Source organism: Urocitellus parryii, chromosome 4 (genome assembly GCF_045843805.1).
Source record: "Urocitellus parryii isolate mUroPar1 chromosome 4, mUroPar1.hap1, whole genome shotgun sequence".
NCBI classification, from domain to species: Eukaryota; Metazoa; Chordata; class Mammalia; order Rodentia; family Sciuridae; genus Urocitellus; species Urocitellus parryii.
In genome coordinates this window covers 206,579,551-206,594,955 of record NC_135534.1, presented here as the reverse complement: position 1 = coordinate 206,594,955, position 15,405 = coordinate 206,579,551, and the positions used below count along the sequence as shown (strand labels likewise).

Sequence of the window (15,405 nt, the reverse complement as noted above, 5' to 3'; positions counted from 1 at the left end):
TCAGAAGGTGTCCTGTGACCCGCCTGCTCCCTGGACCTGCAACTCAGCCAGCTCATCATCAGTCTCCCAAACGCTGCTGTGCAGTGTCTACCTGGTGCTTGATTGGCCATCTGCCGCCTCAGGGCTGCAGCAGCAGCGGCCTGGGGAGCTGCCACAGTGTGGGAAGGACCAGGTGCGCCATGCTTCACGGTTTTCGTAGCCAGCATTGTGCTGTCAGCCCCTTGAGGAATAATTTTGCTACAAGACATAGACACTGAGGGGAAGAGAAAAATTAAGCAAGAAGTAGGTCAGAGAAGAGGAACATACAAAAGTTAAAATGGTAAATTCTCCATGCTAGGCTACAGGGAAAATGTTAACACTAAACATTCTTAAGCATTAACATAGGAAAGTACCAGTAAACCGACAGGCTGGCAACCTGAATCATTCCAACACAAGTGCAGTTTGCCTGTGCACTGGTTAAAATAATTTGCACCAAAATTCCCTGACACCGATGGAGAGGTCACTTTCATGCTAGTGTTGATCAGCTCCCTGATCTCCTCTCATAAAATCTGGCCATTTCAGCCCCTTCCGCTCACATCTCTTCTCCACCAGAAGTCACCTCAATGCGGAGAAGTACAGACACTGATACCCAGCTCTAGCTCCTTTATTCGGTAACAACCTAATGGGGAGGTTTCCTTTCTCACTGTTAACTTACTCAAGGGTCCCATCCCCGCAGGTGAGGAACCATGAAGCAGGTGAGATTTAGCAAAAGGTGTCGTCTGGGGGAGGAGACCAGGCTGGATGGAAGGAGTGCGGACAACAGGGGCATGCCGGGGGACCTGGATCACCGCCTCCTCGTCTTTGCAGGATGCCCGGGCATCTTCACTCTCCAGAGACTGGGAGACAGATGATGTCGAGCTTACTTCATCCAAGTCCTCATAGTATCTCTGAGACAGGAAGGCGGACCGAGACAGGCTGGCTACAGAAGCCCCAACAAAACACAATTCAGACAACTCAAAACAAGCCTAAAAGCTGTGTCATTTTCACTGTCAACAGACACATATCCAATTTGTAAAATGACTTAATTATGATGTATTTTAAGTGGAAATAGCTATTGTCAAATGCAAAGAAAGACAGTTCTCGGTCTTTGATCAAAAGGAGCTTCAAACAGGGATGGAAACAGAAAAGACTGTAGAATGACCTGGGCATAACTTTCCTATGTTCATACATGGATACAACACATGTGTACAATCACAAGGATGGGATCCTAATTATACTCCATGCATGTATAATATGTCAAAATAATCTCTTACTTGGGGCTGGGATTGTGGCTCAATGGTAGAGCGCTTGCCTGGCACTTGTGAGGCACTGGGTTCGATCCTCAGCAGCACATTAGAAGTAAATAAATAAAATAAAGGCATTGTGTCCATCTACAACTAAAAAATTTTTTTAAAAAATCTAAAAAACAAAATAAAAAAATACACTCTACAATCATGTATATCTAAAAAGGATAAATAAATAAATAAAAGTATTTGTGCAAAGTTAAAAAAAAAAAGTTTTGAAAAACTATGTTTGACGAGCACATCCTGACTATGAAACAAATGCATGAGAAAAAGAGAATTTCTGCTGGTGGAAAACCAAAAGACCTTGAGTCCTCCCCACAAGTCCTCACCCACAGAAAAATAACATCAGAAAAGTAAACAAACAAGCTTCCAGGGCAGGGTGAACGGTCACACCACTGCTGTGCTTTCCAACAATAACCTTCCAAGAACAGGCTTAATGCAAGCTGGGAAGCACAAAGTGGCCTTGGTCCTGGGTGTCTCAAATGTTTCCAGATAAACACAGGATTCTTCTGACTCAGTCTATTAAGCATACACAACCTAATCCTGGCCTTCTCTGGTTTTCTCTCCCCCTTTTTAAAACTATAAAGTAAGGCTTTGTGCCACATTACTTTCTACCATGAATTTCAGAGCAGGCTCCTGCCTGTATAGTGAAAAGTACCAAAAACAAATGCGGAGCCTTTTCTCCTCCCCAATGTTATTCAAAGCAACTTTGCTCAGTTTCAACTTATCTGTCCTGTAGGCACACCACTTTGCAAGATCTCGATACCACTATATAAATGTAACATAAAGAAATGTAGCTAAAAATCAATAGCGGGTACAAGGGCTGGACTGTCCAATTTGGCAACCACTAGCCATCTGTGGCTATTTAAATCTAAGGCAGTTAGAGGTAAACAAAGGAAAACTTCCACCACTCAGCTACACCACCCACACTTCAAGTGCTCAAAAGCCTCATGCAGCCAGAGGACACTGTTTTGGACAGCAGATAACTTTTAAGCAATCACAGAAAAGTCTACTGGATACTAGTGTGCTAGAGTATTTTGAGGCAAATCAAAACACAGCAGGGTCACTTAGCAACTCCACCCATAGCCACGAGCACCACCAGGAAATCACAGTTAACGTTCACTGAGAACTTACTTGGTGCCAGGTGCTATGCAAAGCATCGACAAGCATTACCCCATTTAATTATCAGTTATCCTATAAATTAAAAATTGCTATTGTCTGAATTGATAGTTATACTTATAAGGTAAAGTAACTTCTACAAAGTCACAAACCTAGTAAATGTAGAGTGAGAATTCAAACCCCTGTGTACCTTACTTCAAAGACCACAATCTGATTTAACAATCTGTTACCTCAGACTGAACCCCATGCCAGACAGAATTTTGACCCCATGACTTTTTATCCCCTAGTGCCACATACTTATGTGTGGTGATGACAGAAGGGAATCTGCAGATAAGATCAACAGTCTGTTGACCTTACAACAAGGAGCTGATCCTTGATCATCCAGGTGGGCCCATGTAAAATCCCATGAACTCAAAGGCCAAAAAGAGTTGGGTGTGGTATTGTATACGGGTAATCCCAGTGACTTGGGAGGCCAAGGCAGGAGGATTGCAAGCTCAAGGTCAGCCTTAGCAACTGAGTGTCTCAAAAGAAAAATTAAAAAGGGCCGGGGGTGTAGCTCAGTGGTAAAGGGCCAGCCTAGCATTTGCGAGGCCCTGGGTTTGATCCCCAGTACCATCAAAAATGAAAGACGACGATGACTTACAAATAACAGTGGCGAGGAGCACACGTAGAGAAGACAGAGACCTCATCCTCCAGGTGCAGGGAACCTACTCTGCCAGCAACCTTAAGGAACATGGAAGCCACATCCTTCCCGGAGCCCCAGTAAAAGCCCAGTGCAGCCAACACTCAAGAGGACAGCCTCTGTGCCCCAAGCAGAGGACCCAGCAGAGCCACACAGTATCCAGACTTCTGTCTCAGAGCTGTGAGACAGCAGGTGCTGTCTGAAGCCTCTATGACAATGTTATGGCATCCACAATAAAAAAATACAATTCACATTTTTTGGGGCCGCTCTCCATCATTTCTCTGAACTCCTAGTTCAGGAGTTGGTAATGACAGAAACTTCCTGAGAAATGGGTAGAAAGCAGAGCCAGCACAACTATGTGACTCACAAGTTGCTACAGTGGGGGTGGGGGAAGGAGGAAGCGGCAAGAAATCTGCTGATCATCTCAGTGAAGAATATTCCTTCTGAGATCAAGGTAAGGACACCCACTCACCACTTCTATTGGATGCTAGAATGGATGTCCTAACCAGTGAAATAAGAAAATCAAATGACCAGGAGGGCAGAAAGAAAAATGCTGGTATATATGGAGGATGTAATTATTTCCATAGCTACAGGTCTAAGAAATAGCTTCAGACATATTATTAGAACAAATGAGTTTTGCCAGGTTGCTGGCTATGAAGTCAATATCCAAAAATAAAATGTATTTCTGCATACTGTGCCCAACATAAAACATAAACTTAATGAAAGAATATATCCACCATCATAAGAGTGCAAAAAATTAAATTCTCAGCAATAAATCTAACAAAAGATGGGCATACCTCCCATGCAGAAAACTTATTAAGAATTAAAGACCCAAAGAAACAAACGTGTACCATGTTCAAAAAAGGAAAAGGCACACCATTCTGCAAATGTCAATTCTCTAAGTGACCCACAGATTCATACAATCCCAAAATCTCAACTTTTCTTTGAAGGCTCTAGGAAGTTGACTCTCTCCCCATGATTTTTTCAATGTGGTAAAACATAAGACAAAAAGTTTACCCTTAACAGTCCAGTGATGTTAAAATGTATTCATAATACTGTGCAAACATCACCACCACCATCTCCAGAACTCTTCACATCTTTCCAAATTGAAGCTCGGTCCCCATTAAACACTAACTCCCCTTTGTGCCCTCCAGCCCTTGGCAGTGCTTTTCTACTCCCTGCTACAATGGTCTGGCCTACACATGGAGGCAGAATCTTAAAAGGCAGCTCTAATGTTAATATGAAAATGTAAAGTTCCAAGAAGAGCCAAAACGCTCTAGATCGGGGCCAGCAAACTACAACCATGGGATGGCAGTCTTGCTCCATGAGGCCTGACTGACCCGAAGACCCCTTTCCTTACACAATGTGGCTGCTTTCCCTTTACAGCGGCAGAACTGAGGAGGTGTAACAGAAACCCCTGGGCCTGTACCTGGTCATCTACAAAAATGTCTGCCAACCCTGCTCTAGATTGGGGCACTTTCTGCGATAATGTTGAAATGTTGAAATGTCCTGCATCTGTTACCACAGTAGCCACCAGTCTCATGCACCCAATGAGCTCTTGAAACGTGGCTACCAGGATTGTGGAACTGAATTTTTAATTTAACGTAAATTAACTTCAATTTAAATAGGGTACTAGATTGGACAGCACAGCTCAAGAATCTAGAAAACAAACAGTACTGAGATTTATTTTAGCATTTGTTAATTAAGACAGAGTGGTTGTAGTACTTTCTAATCAACATACAAAACCAGAAGACATACATATAAATGGATAATTGATTTGGAACAGAGAAGGCCTTGCTAAGCAGGGAGCAGAGTCTTCAATAACACTGTTGGGATAATCGGAAATCTAAATACAAAATAGAAAAAGAAGGCTACTGTGAATAATGCTATGATAAACATGGGCATGTAAATATCTCTGAAATCCCGTTTTTCAATCTTCAAGGCACAGACCAAGAACTGGAATGACTGGAGCACACAATGACACTTTAACCTCCTGAGGAACCTCCAACTGTTTCCCACAGAGGCTGTGCCATTTCCCACAGAGGCTGCCCTCTGACAGTGCAGAGGGCTCTAATTTCTCCATATCCTCATCAATATTTATTTTATTTTGTTCATGTTTTATAACAAAGGTTTATGAATTTTTAATTTAAAAAAATCAGATTTACATATGCAAAGTAAAAACATTGGGGAGTAAACCAAAATGATGAGGTAAGGCCATATCTGTGCCAAGAGGTAGAGAGTAACTTTTATTCTTCCTTATACTTGCTCATATTTTCCCCAATTATCTACAAAGAGAATATATTCTTAAGAAAAAATTATTTAAAAATGTACTTGTCTATGACTATTACCTAATTTAGTCCTATATGATTACTAAAAAAAAAAAAGATACAATAAGATTAAACTAAATTTATTTCAGCTATTTTAATAGATTTCTAAAAGGTATTGGTTAGTGGCATAAAAAATTTTTTTAACTTAAAAAAGAATTTCAAAGACAAACACAGATATTCTGTCTCTCCCATAAAACAAGATGATTTATTTTTTTTTAACCAGAAAATTAAGGCAATTATCTAGATAATTTAATGGCATAAAGCATTGTTTCTCGGGTACATCCTTTATTTCTGCAAATATTTTAAATCACCACTGTCCAATCAGTTGTTTTTTTATTTTTTTTTTGTTCTAATTGGACACATTACCTTTATTTATTTTTATGTGGTGGTGAGGATCGAACCCTGTCCCTTGCATGTGCTGGCAAGCGATCTACTGCTGAGCCCCAGCCCCAGCCCCAACCCTAATCAGTTGTTTTTTTCTTTCTTAATTTTTTTTTTTAGTTGTAGATGAACACAATGTATCTTTATTTATTTTTATGTGGTGCTGAGGATCAGATTCAATGCCTCACAACTGTGAAGAAAGTGCTCTACCGCTGAGCTACAGTCCTAGCCCTCCTTCTTTCTTAAGAATCCTTTTATATATATACACGTGTGTGTGTGTGTGTGTGTGTGTGTATATATATAATATATGTGTGTGTATATGTGTGTGTTTTTAGTTGTAGTTGGACACAATACCTTTATTTTATTTATTTATTTTCATGTGGTGCTGAGAATCAAAGCTAGTGCCTCACACATGCTAGGCGAGCATTCTACCACTGAGCCACGTCCCCAGCTCCTCTTAAGAATCCTTTTTTCCAATGTAATTGTACTCAAAACCCCATGCAAATTAGGAAAATATGGGGCTAGGATCCAGCGTGGCCTGCCCAAGGCCTTGTCAATCTCTGCCAGGGCTGCAGAAAGCATGGAGTAAGAGCCAGAGCCACTACCTTGAGCTGATTCACTGAGTAAATATAAGCTGCTTCTTAATCCACATCCACACTAACAACAGATTCTGGGGATATTTTCTGGATCCATCATTAAAACCAAAAACAACTCCTCCCACCCTCCACTGCATCCCAATACTATGTACTATGTGACTTATATCAAAAAACTTGAGGAGCCATTCCCTTTACCTGGAGCAGTGGATCTCACTGGAGGGGTCTTCCTCTTGGCCAAGAAGTTTCTCAGTTGTGCCTGTTTCACAGGGGACAGTTTAGCTGCAAGAAATTCATCAACTATAAATGCTTAAGACCTGGTTTTTAAGATGCCAGAGGCTGGAAGAGAAGAAACAGGACAAGAATAATAGGAAGGATGGACTTACCTGGTACTTTGGGCAAAGGTTTGGTGTGAGATTCTATGGTGGTTTTTAACAAAGCATTGCGCAGGCTTTCCAGGTCACTGTCAAAACTGAAACAGGACAGTTGTTACATACAAACCAACTATGAGCTAAGAAATCTGAGGCTCTGTAGGATACACTATCTTCTTAAGCGTAAGTGCAAGACAGTAGAGCACACTCAACATGGAAACATGCCATCTGATTAACCAATGTAAAAGGAGAGTCAGCAATCTCAAAGGCTCACTACCCCAGGAAACCTAACACTTTGGTGCCCCAGGAGAAAGGGCAATTAAGACCCACACATGGGGGCTGGGGATGTGGCTCAAGCGTTAGCGCGCTCGCCTGGCATGCGTGCGGCCCGGGTTCGATCCTCAGCACCACATACCAACAAAGATGTTGTGTCTGCCGAGAACTAAAAAATAAATATTAAAAAATTCTCTCTAAAAAAAAAAGACCCACACTTGTGGCCTAAAAGCAGAAACACAAAATCACCTTGGTGACATCAGAGCTAACATGTCCATCTGTAAGTATCTGAGGTTTCCATACTCAAGCAGAATGTGCTTCCAAGACAAATTGTCAAATAATTAATCATATTATTTTTCTTTTTTTTTTTTTTTTTTGGTGATGCTAGAGATCAAACTCAGGACCTACTATATGCTAGGCAGACACTTGAGCACTGAGCTACATTTCTGGCTTTCCATTACTTTTCAATATAACAATATTAAATTGTTATCTATTGTGATCACTGAGCAGCTGTTTCATCGGGTACAAAAAATATTCAGGGGGCTGGGTTCGATCCTCAGCACCACATAAAAATAAAAAATAAAGATGTTGTTTCCACCAAAAACTAAAAAATAAATATTAAAAAATTCTCTCTCTTTAAAAAAAAATATTCAGTGCATTATAAACTTAATTCTCTGACAATTCCAAAGAGTAGGTATGGTCATCCCATTTTCTAAAGCAAAGAAATCGAGGATCAGAGAGAATAAGGAAGCTGACTGGGACCACATAAGGAACAGTCATTTCCAAAGTCATGTCTGAACCTAAGACCACCCCACATTCCTCCACAAATGTTTCTTATGCACTCACTCAACCACACTGACTGAACACAATTTCCTGCACACCTGTGAGTGCTGCTGTGGGTGGGGAGAGCCGAGGGTAGGCTCCACTGGGAGGTTTGGTTATAAAGACGGAGCTGTTGGAGACTGTCCACCAGGTGATTCAACCTCTTCCTCTGTTGGTTAATGATTTCCCGGTTGTTGGCAAGAGTATTGAACAGTGTCTCTCGCTCTGGCACAAGCAGGCGCCTGTTCACAGTGATGAGAGAAGAATCACAAGTAAATGGCACCAGTAAAGGACCTCCCTTGCCAAAATAAGACTATGATTTTAATAGTGCAAACGATAAAAGGGAGAACACTATTGAGACAAGAAACATCAAAAAAACTATTAGAAAATAAAAGGAAGATGAGAGCCTAGTAAAGCTGAGAATACACTCGCCAGGCTTGTCACAAAGGACAGCACACATGAGGCAAAACCCCAATGAGGCCCTGAGGAGAAGGACAGGAGTAAATGGGAGTCAGGGCCCAGGGGACACTCACTGAGGCATACACCTAAGACCTGTGTATTTCTCACTAAGGAAGTTAAAGTCAATAAAAAGAAAAAAATGCCAGGTTCCCTGGAGGGCTACAGAGTGAGTCATCCTTAGACAGCTGTCAAGGAATAAATAGTGCATTGCCAGGAGTCAGGTCAAAGGATGGAAGGATGGAGAGGGAGAGGTCTAGATGCCTCTGCTTTTCTTTTTAAACCCTTAAGTATACCTTCAAAATTTTTCTATCAATCTAGAGGAAAACTATACAGATAAAAACAAAATAAGTCATTGTACATCAGGTTCAGATCAATAGCTTTCTTTGTTATTGTATGTCAACGTAAATATTTTACCTCTTAACACTTATTATGGAATGAAAAACCCTTATGTTGAACAGAAACTTCCTGTTTTATTTCTGTCTCTCCCATTACCTCCTTGAGGAGGCCAGAGAAAGGTGACTAAGAAGTTCGATACAAATTTTTTGTAAAGAAATTTCAGTAGGTACGTGGTAATATTTAGAGAAGGGCTGCAAACAGAAAAGTTTCATTGCAATAGAAAACGGTACCAATTTAAGAATTTAAACTCAAAGGGAATTGCAAACTCAAGGAAGTGTAAGTAAGAAACCCATGGGCTGACATAGAGGAAAAGGAAGCTCAGCTTCTGTTAGCCTCCGATACTCCTGAACACTACTGGTAACTAGAGCAGAATCAGAAGCAGGGAGTGGGCTGTGACATCTCTAATGAGGCCCAAATCTTATGGGACAAGGACTCTAATCCATAGGACACAGAATCCTCCTCTGGACAATGGGGGTGTCCCCATACCTTTGCTCCAAGTTAAGGGTCCTCTGATTGGGGCTCTTCTGCATTTCTCCACACAGCACAGTTTCATTTTTTAAAAATTCTACTTAACTCAACTATAAGCCTGATCTAGTCTTGTCCCCTACAACACTCATGCTGTCCCATGGTGAAGCTCCCACAGCTTTGTAAACCAAACAGACCAGGTTTCGGGTTGTTTCCATACAAGGCTAATCAGAGTCATCAAGGGCGGGCATTTCAGAAATCTACTATCTTAAGGCCTGATTTGTTTTTCAAATTTCTTATGGGCACTTCTCTGCTCAGTGGAATTCATTCTATTCTTTCTGAGAAATACATGGATAAAACCAGATATCCAGGGATAGGAGATTTGGCTAAAAGGTTTTCCTATTCCTCTGCCATCATTCCACTCATCCCAGTAAATATACATACTAATCAGAAATTATCCAATTATCCATTAACCTCCTTGAGGAAGCCAGAGATAGGTGTCAAGGAAATTCAATAAAAATTCTCAAATATACTCTTCTGTCATGTATACCTAAAATCAACAAGTAAAAATAAACAATAAATCAAGGGGGAAAAAGTTTTTTCTAAACAAAAACAAAAACACAACAACAAAAAACCAACACAGGGGCCGGGGATGTGGCTCAAGTGGTAGCACGCTCGTCTGGCATGTGAGCGGCCCGGGTTCGATCCTCAGCACCACATACAAACAAAGATGTTGTGTCCGCCAAGAACTAAAAAATAAATAAATAAATATTAAAATTAAAAAAAAAAAAAAACCAACACAGGGCATGGTGGCGCAAGCCTGTAATCCCAATGTTTAGGAGGCTAAAGCAAGAGGAACATGAATTCAAAGCCCGTCTCAGAAACTTATCAAGGTACTTAGCAATTCAGCACAACCCTGTCTGTGATAAAATATTTTACAAAAAGGGCTGCTGATATGGGACAGTGGTTATGCACCTGTGGGTTCAATCCCCTGTACCAAAATTTTTAAAAAAATTTAGAATATACAGAAAAATACAAAGAAAAAGAATTATTTGCATATATTGCGGATTGAACCTAGGGCTTCACACATGCAGGCAAGTACTCTACCACTAAACTACAACCTTATCCCTTGATATTTTGTTTTATTTTGAGACAGAGTCTCACTGCGTTACTTAGGCTGACATGGAACCAATGATCCTCTGTGCCTCAGCCTCCTGAGTATCTGGAGTTATAGGCATGTGCCACTGTACTTGGCTGGAAAAAATCTTCTTACTCTAATATTGAAGATATAACTGTGAAGGTACAGATCTACTTCCAGTCTTTTTTATGTTTGTACCTCCAGGATGCTTTATTTCATGTTTTCCTTATCATATTAAAAACACATTTGCAGCTGGGTGAGGTGGTACCTGCCTATAATCCCAGCAGTTCAGGAGGCTGAGGCAGGAGGATCATGAGTTTAAAGCCAGCCTCAGCAACATCGAGGTGCTAAGCAACTCAAAGAGACCCTGTCTCTAAATATAATACAAAATAGGGCTGGAGATGTGGCTCAATGGTTGAGTGCCCCTGATTTCAATCCCGGATACCACTCCCCCCACAAAAAAAAAAAAAAAAAAAAAAAATCACTGGCCAGGCATGGTGGCCCACATGTGTTCCCAACAACTCAGGAGGCTGAGACAAGAAGATTATGAGTTCAAAGCTAGCCTCAGCAATTTAACGAGGCCCTAAGCAACTTAGCAAAAACCGTCTCAAAAAATAAAAAGGGCTGTGGTCAAGCATCCCTGAGTTCAATCCATAGTACCAAACACCAAACCAAACAAAAACAAAAACAAAAACAAACTACATTTAACATAATTTCTTTGAAAACATGCTATATAATGGTTTACACAGTGTTCTGTGACCACATTTATTGGGGTATTCCTTTACATTTGGATAATTAAGTTGAATCCAAGTTTTCACTATTATAATTATACTGCAATATAAATTCTTTAATGTAGTTGCTATAACCACAATTTATTAGATCTATCAACAAAATTTTTAGAAGTGCAATGACCATGTCAAAAAGAGGAAAGGTCCAAAAGGTTCGTACACATGCCCTAACAGCATTTCTAAAACAACGCTTAGTACAACTCTGGAGTATGAGAGACCTCACTTACTTTTGTTTTTTCTTTTGTTCCAGATGACGATCCCATTCCAAGTCTAGAACATCATTCACATCCTGAACAGCAAACTTGACGTACTGATGAAGGCGCCGAATTTCCTACAAGAAAAAAATTACAAGGCAAATGATTAATTTTTCTGGTATCCTGGGGGGAAGATATATCAAAATAGCCCAAATAATTTTAAAATATTTCTGTATTGAGAACATAATGAATAAGGAAAACATAATAGTAATAAAACCACTGAAACATTATAATTAAAATGCAAAACAGAAAATCAACTTCCTTTAACAGTGTGACACAGAAGAAGTATAAAAAAAAGGGAAAGAGAAAGGGTATGTGTGCTTAAGGCCCCAAGGGAAGAAATGTTCTTGCTTCATTTTAATTTTTCAGATCCTAGAAAGGGATCTCAACATGGTCTGGGAATTTTCCACTGCACTTTGGTACTCAGACAGTACATCCATTTAGTTTTTGCTCTCCCACCCATGAAATTAACTGTAATATAGACAAAATTATCCAACAAAACAGTGCTGAAAATAATTCTGAATCTATCTATCCATAGCGTAGAACATAAGTCATCTCACCAGTTGAGAAAGACTTACTTTTCAAAAACAAAGGAGACTATTGGCACGAGAAACTAAATTTATCATTATTAAAATCCTCACCAATTTAACTTATTTTAGCTCTGTAATAACTTTCTTTGAATTTTGGACCACTAGTAACCTTCATGGCTATGCAACTTGACTCTTAGAACGTAAAAATAAAGGTGAAATATTTCAATAAAGTATATTTACAAATGTGCCTAGTACTGAAAAAAGCACTTCCTATCTGGTCAAAGGTATGATCACATCAAAATGTATTTTCATGATTACTCTTAAATAAGAGTGTGCATCCCAACTAAAAAAACAGAAAATAGCATTTAAAAGAGTGAAGCAGACTCAAGGGCATAGTAGTAGCCTTAATGGCAAGTGTAAATTTCAGCTCACACTAGACGGCAGGAATCTCTTTGGCCACTTTAGATGTGATCCCACCTCTGCAGCAGCTGATGCTGTTCCATCCTGAAGCTCTCAACTGGGTTGACCAGCAAAACCCAGCTCTTCTCTCTCTCTTTTTTAAAAAAATATTTATTTTTTAGTTTTCGTTGGATAAAACATCTTTATTTTATTTTTATGTGGTGCTGAGAATCGAACCCAGCGCCCCACGCATGCCAGGCGAGCACACTACCACTTGAGCAGCATCCCCAGCCCCTCTTCTCTATCATAAACATTTTCTTGGAATGGCTTATGTGCCCTCTCACTTGTGGTCCCACAGCAACATAGCCCACTTTAAATTTCCGTGTTCGCCTTTCTTGCTGTCATATACCCAGCTGCAGGAACTGAACATTGTAGAGGGAGGAGTGGCCAAAAGCTCAGGCTCAGAGTCAGATTGCCCAAGATCAAGGACCAGTATCTATGAGGGAAGAAACCTGGGGAGTTTCAGCATCTCAAGTTTCCTCATCTTTGCTCTGAATATAGTAGCACTCAATATATGCTACCTCCTATTATCTACTTGGCACCATAAAAAAAAAAATTCTTCCTTTACAAATGAGTGACGTGTATCTGAAGCTATGCTTTCCTTTTAGCTTGGCTAAAAAGCCTGGTATGCAAAAGGCAAGTGGTGGAGCCGGCAAGCAGGGCACAGCATAGGGCCTATTCTTTGGAAATGGTAGGTGAACCATCAGTGCTCCCTCCTCGCCATGGGATGGAACAGCCACAGCAGGGACTCCTCAGCTCTCTGGGAGAAGTGATAACTGCTCTCATTAGCAGAGGCAGGGCAGGGATGACAGGAGGAATTATCTGTAAGCTTAAGCTTGAGTTCTCTGAAGCAGACCTCTTCAACACACACCCCACTCCTGAGCTGGGAGACCAGGGCTGCCTGCACACCCACTGGGGGGTCTGAGGCAAACTTGAGGAGGGGGAAGATGACCCTCACATTAAGGCCATTCTGGGTAAATTTGAGAGATGGAAAACAAAATCCAATTAACTAAAGCAGAAATAAAGATTAAGAATGAGTGGGAAAAGCAACTGTGCTGTAGTATGGCACAGAGGAAAGAGGCACAGAAGATGGAGCATCCGGTGCTGGTTCCACTCCCATCAGCCAACACCACATGGACAACACCCGCTCCTAACCCAGGAAGCCCAATTTCTTCTTCTGTGTGGGGGATCGACCACTCCTACCTTGCAAAGCAGCTGGTTACAAAGACTAGAAAGAGTATTAAACACCTAGCAGATTACCTGCCTCCGAAAAATATCTGCTATGTGAACAATTAGTATTCCTGAGTTGGTTTACAAATATCTGTTTCCACACAATGCTCTCTTCTAACACTAAGGTTAAGGATCCATCAAGAATTCTATTTTTGAGCCAGGTGCAATGGCGCACACCTGTAATCCCAGTGGCTTGAGAGGCCGAGACAGGAGGACAAGTTCAAAGCCAGTCACAGCAACTTAGTGAGATCCTGTCTTAAACAAAAATCTCTTTTTTAAAATAAAATTTTTAAAAATTAAAGTGAGGGCTGGGATTGTGGCTCAGCACTCGCCTACCACAAGTGGGACCCAGGTTTGATCCTCAGCACCACATAAAAATGAAGGCATTGTGTTGTGTCCATCTACACCTAAAAAATAAATACTAAAAAAAAAAAAAAAAATTAAAGGGAAAACATATGCCATTTTCTTTGCCACAGGTAAGAAAGTTTGTGGAAAGTGTTGGAAATTATTAGCAGAAAATCAACAGCTTCATAAGGGGACATCATCCAATGTTACACCTAAAAAAAAGGCAGTGATGGTAACAGGAGTTGACTCTTAAACCTTCAAGAAGTGTAAGTAGTTTCCCCCACCTGAAGCTGAGCTTCACTCCTGGGATCCAGTGGCCTCTTGTACAGTAGATGGAGGTACCCAGAATCCCGATTTCTACCATTCTGTTCTCTGGCTTCTTCAACACCGGCAAAGCCCTCAAGCAAAGTTGTTTTCAGGGTACTTATGTCTCCATGAAGAGACTAGAAAAGGTCAAGAACAAAATATTGATAAGAAATAAAACCTCTCTGCTTGGATCAAGAAAGGTGGAGTTTCTCAAACATTTAACATGAACACATGAATATATTTAACAATAACGTAATAAACATTTTATTGCTTGGAAAGAAAGATATTAATGTTCTTTTTTAATTTTTTGTCCTTATTAGAAAAAGTCCATATTCTAATAATATGGACTTAATAATAGGAAAATTAGAAAGCAAGGAAAATACCGATAGTACACACACTCCTACTTCTAGAAGATGCCGCTGCTGACACCATGGAGAGCTTTCTTCCTGATACCTTAGTTAAGACCAGAATGCTATTATTATCATCCCATTTCACAGATAAGAAAATGGAAACATAGGGTGGCTAGATTAACTTTCCAAAGTCAGGCAATCTGTTATAATGTCCAGATGGTTAAGATGTGAATTTAGGCATTTCCGGGTAAACTGCTCAGCACATAAACAACACGAACACTAAGACAATTTCTAAAAACTCGACTCGGGAGAAATATCCATACACACAAACCTCTGTGGTCTCTTTAATCTCCAAAAGAAAGGTGTGTAAGTCGTCTGACTCTGTTCGCAGCATCTTCATCTCTTCTGGAGTGCCCACCTGGAAACAGGCTTTGGAAGTCCGGGCTTTCAGCTCCTCCAACTCCTTCTGGAAGTGAGCGATCTGCAGATGTCACAACAAGGAAAAAGATTCCGCCTGAGTGGTGTGGAGTAACCACACTGCTGCTGCACTCACATGCAACACGAGTGGGACTCCTGGGACTAGTCAGGGTACAATGCTAGAATAAACAGCCATGCAGGTGCTCAAAGCCATTCCAGTCTCAGTGTCAGAGCTACTCCTGGGAAAAATCCTCAAAGTTACCTCCTCCCCAATTCCAGCCATCACAGGATCTGAATCCTTCCACTGATGTCCCTGTTTTTCTGTGACAGGAGGCGGAAGTGACTTCGCCTAAAATGGAAGACAAAAGGATTAAAAAT

The 15,405-nt window shown here is 40.7% G+C and overlaps 1 protein-coding gene across 2 annotated transcripts in view; it reads right to left on the bottom strand.

Annotated features, from left to right (window-relative positions):
- The window catches only part of Nup214 (nucleoporin 214), an 86,712-nt gene that overhangs the window by 48,259 nt on the left and 23,048 nt on the right, over positions 1–15,405 (bottom strand). For both annotated transcript variants that reach the window (XM_026386470.2, XM_026386471.2), the window contains exons 15-23: positions 15,290–15,376; positions 14,942–15,091; positions 14,239–14,397; positions 11,364–11,467; positions 7,950–8,132; positions 6,811–6,896; positions 6,623–6,706; positions 695–958; positions 92–253 (exon numbers count right to left, since the gene is read on the bottom strand). In XM_026386470.2, the coding sequence (XP_026242255.2) occupies positions 92–253; positions 695–958; positions 6,623–6,706; positions 6,811–6,896; positions 7,950–8,132; positions 11,364–11,467; positions 14,239–14,397; positions 14,942–15,091; positions 15,290–15,376 (1,279 nt within the window). The remainder of the gene's footprint in view (positions 1–91; positions 254–694; positions 959–6,622; positions 6,707–6,810; positions 6,897–7,949; positions 8,133–11,363; positions 11,468–14,238; positions 14,398–14,941; positions 15,092–15,289; positions 15,377–15,405) is intronic.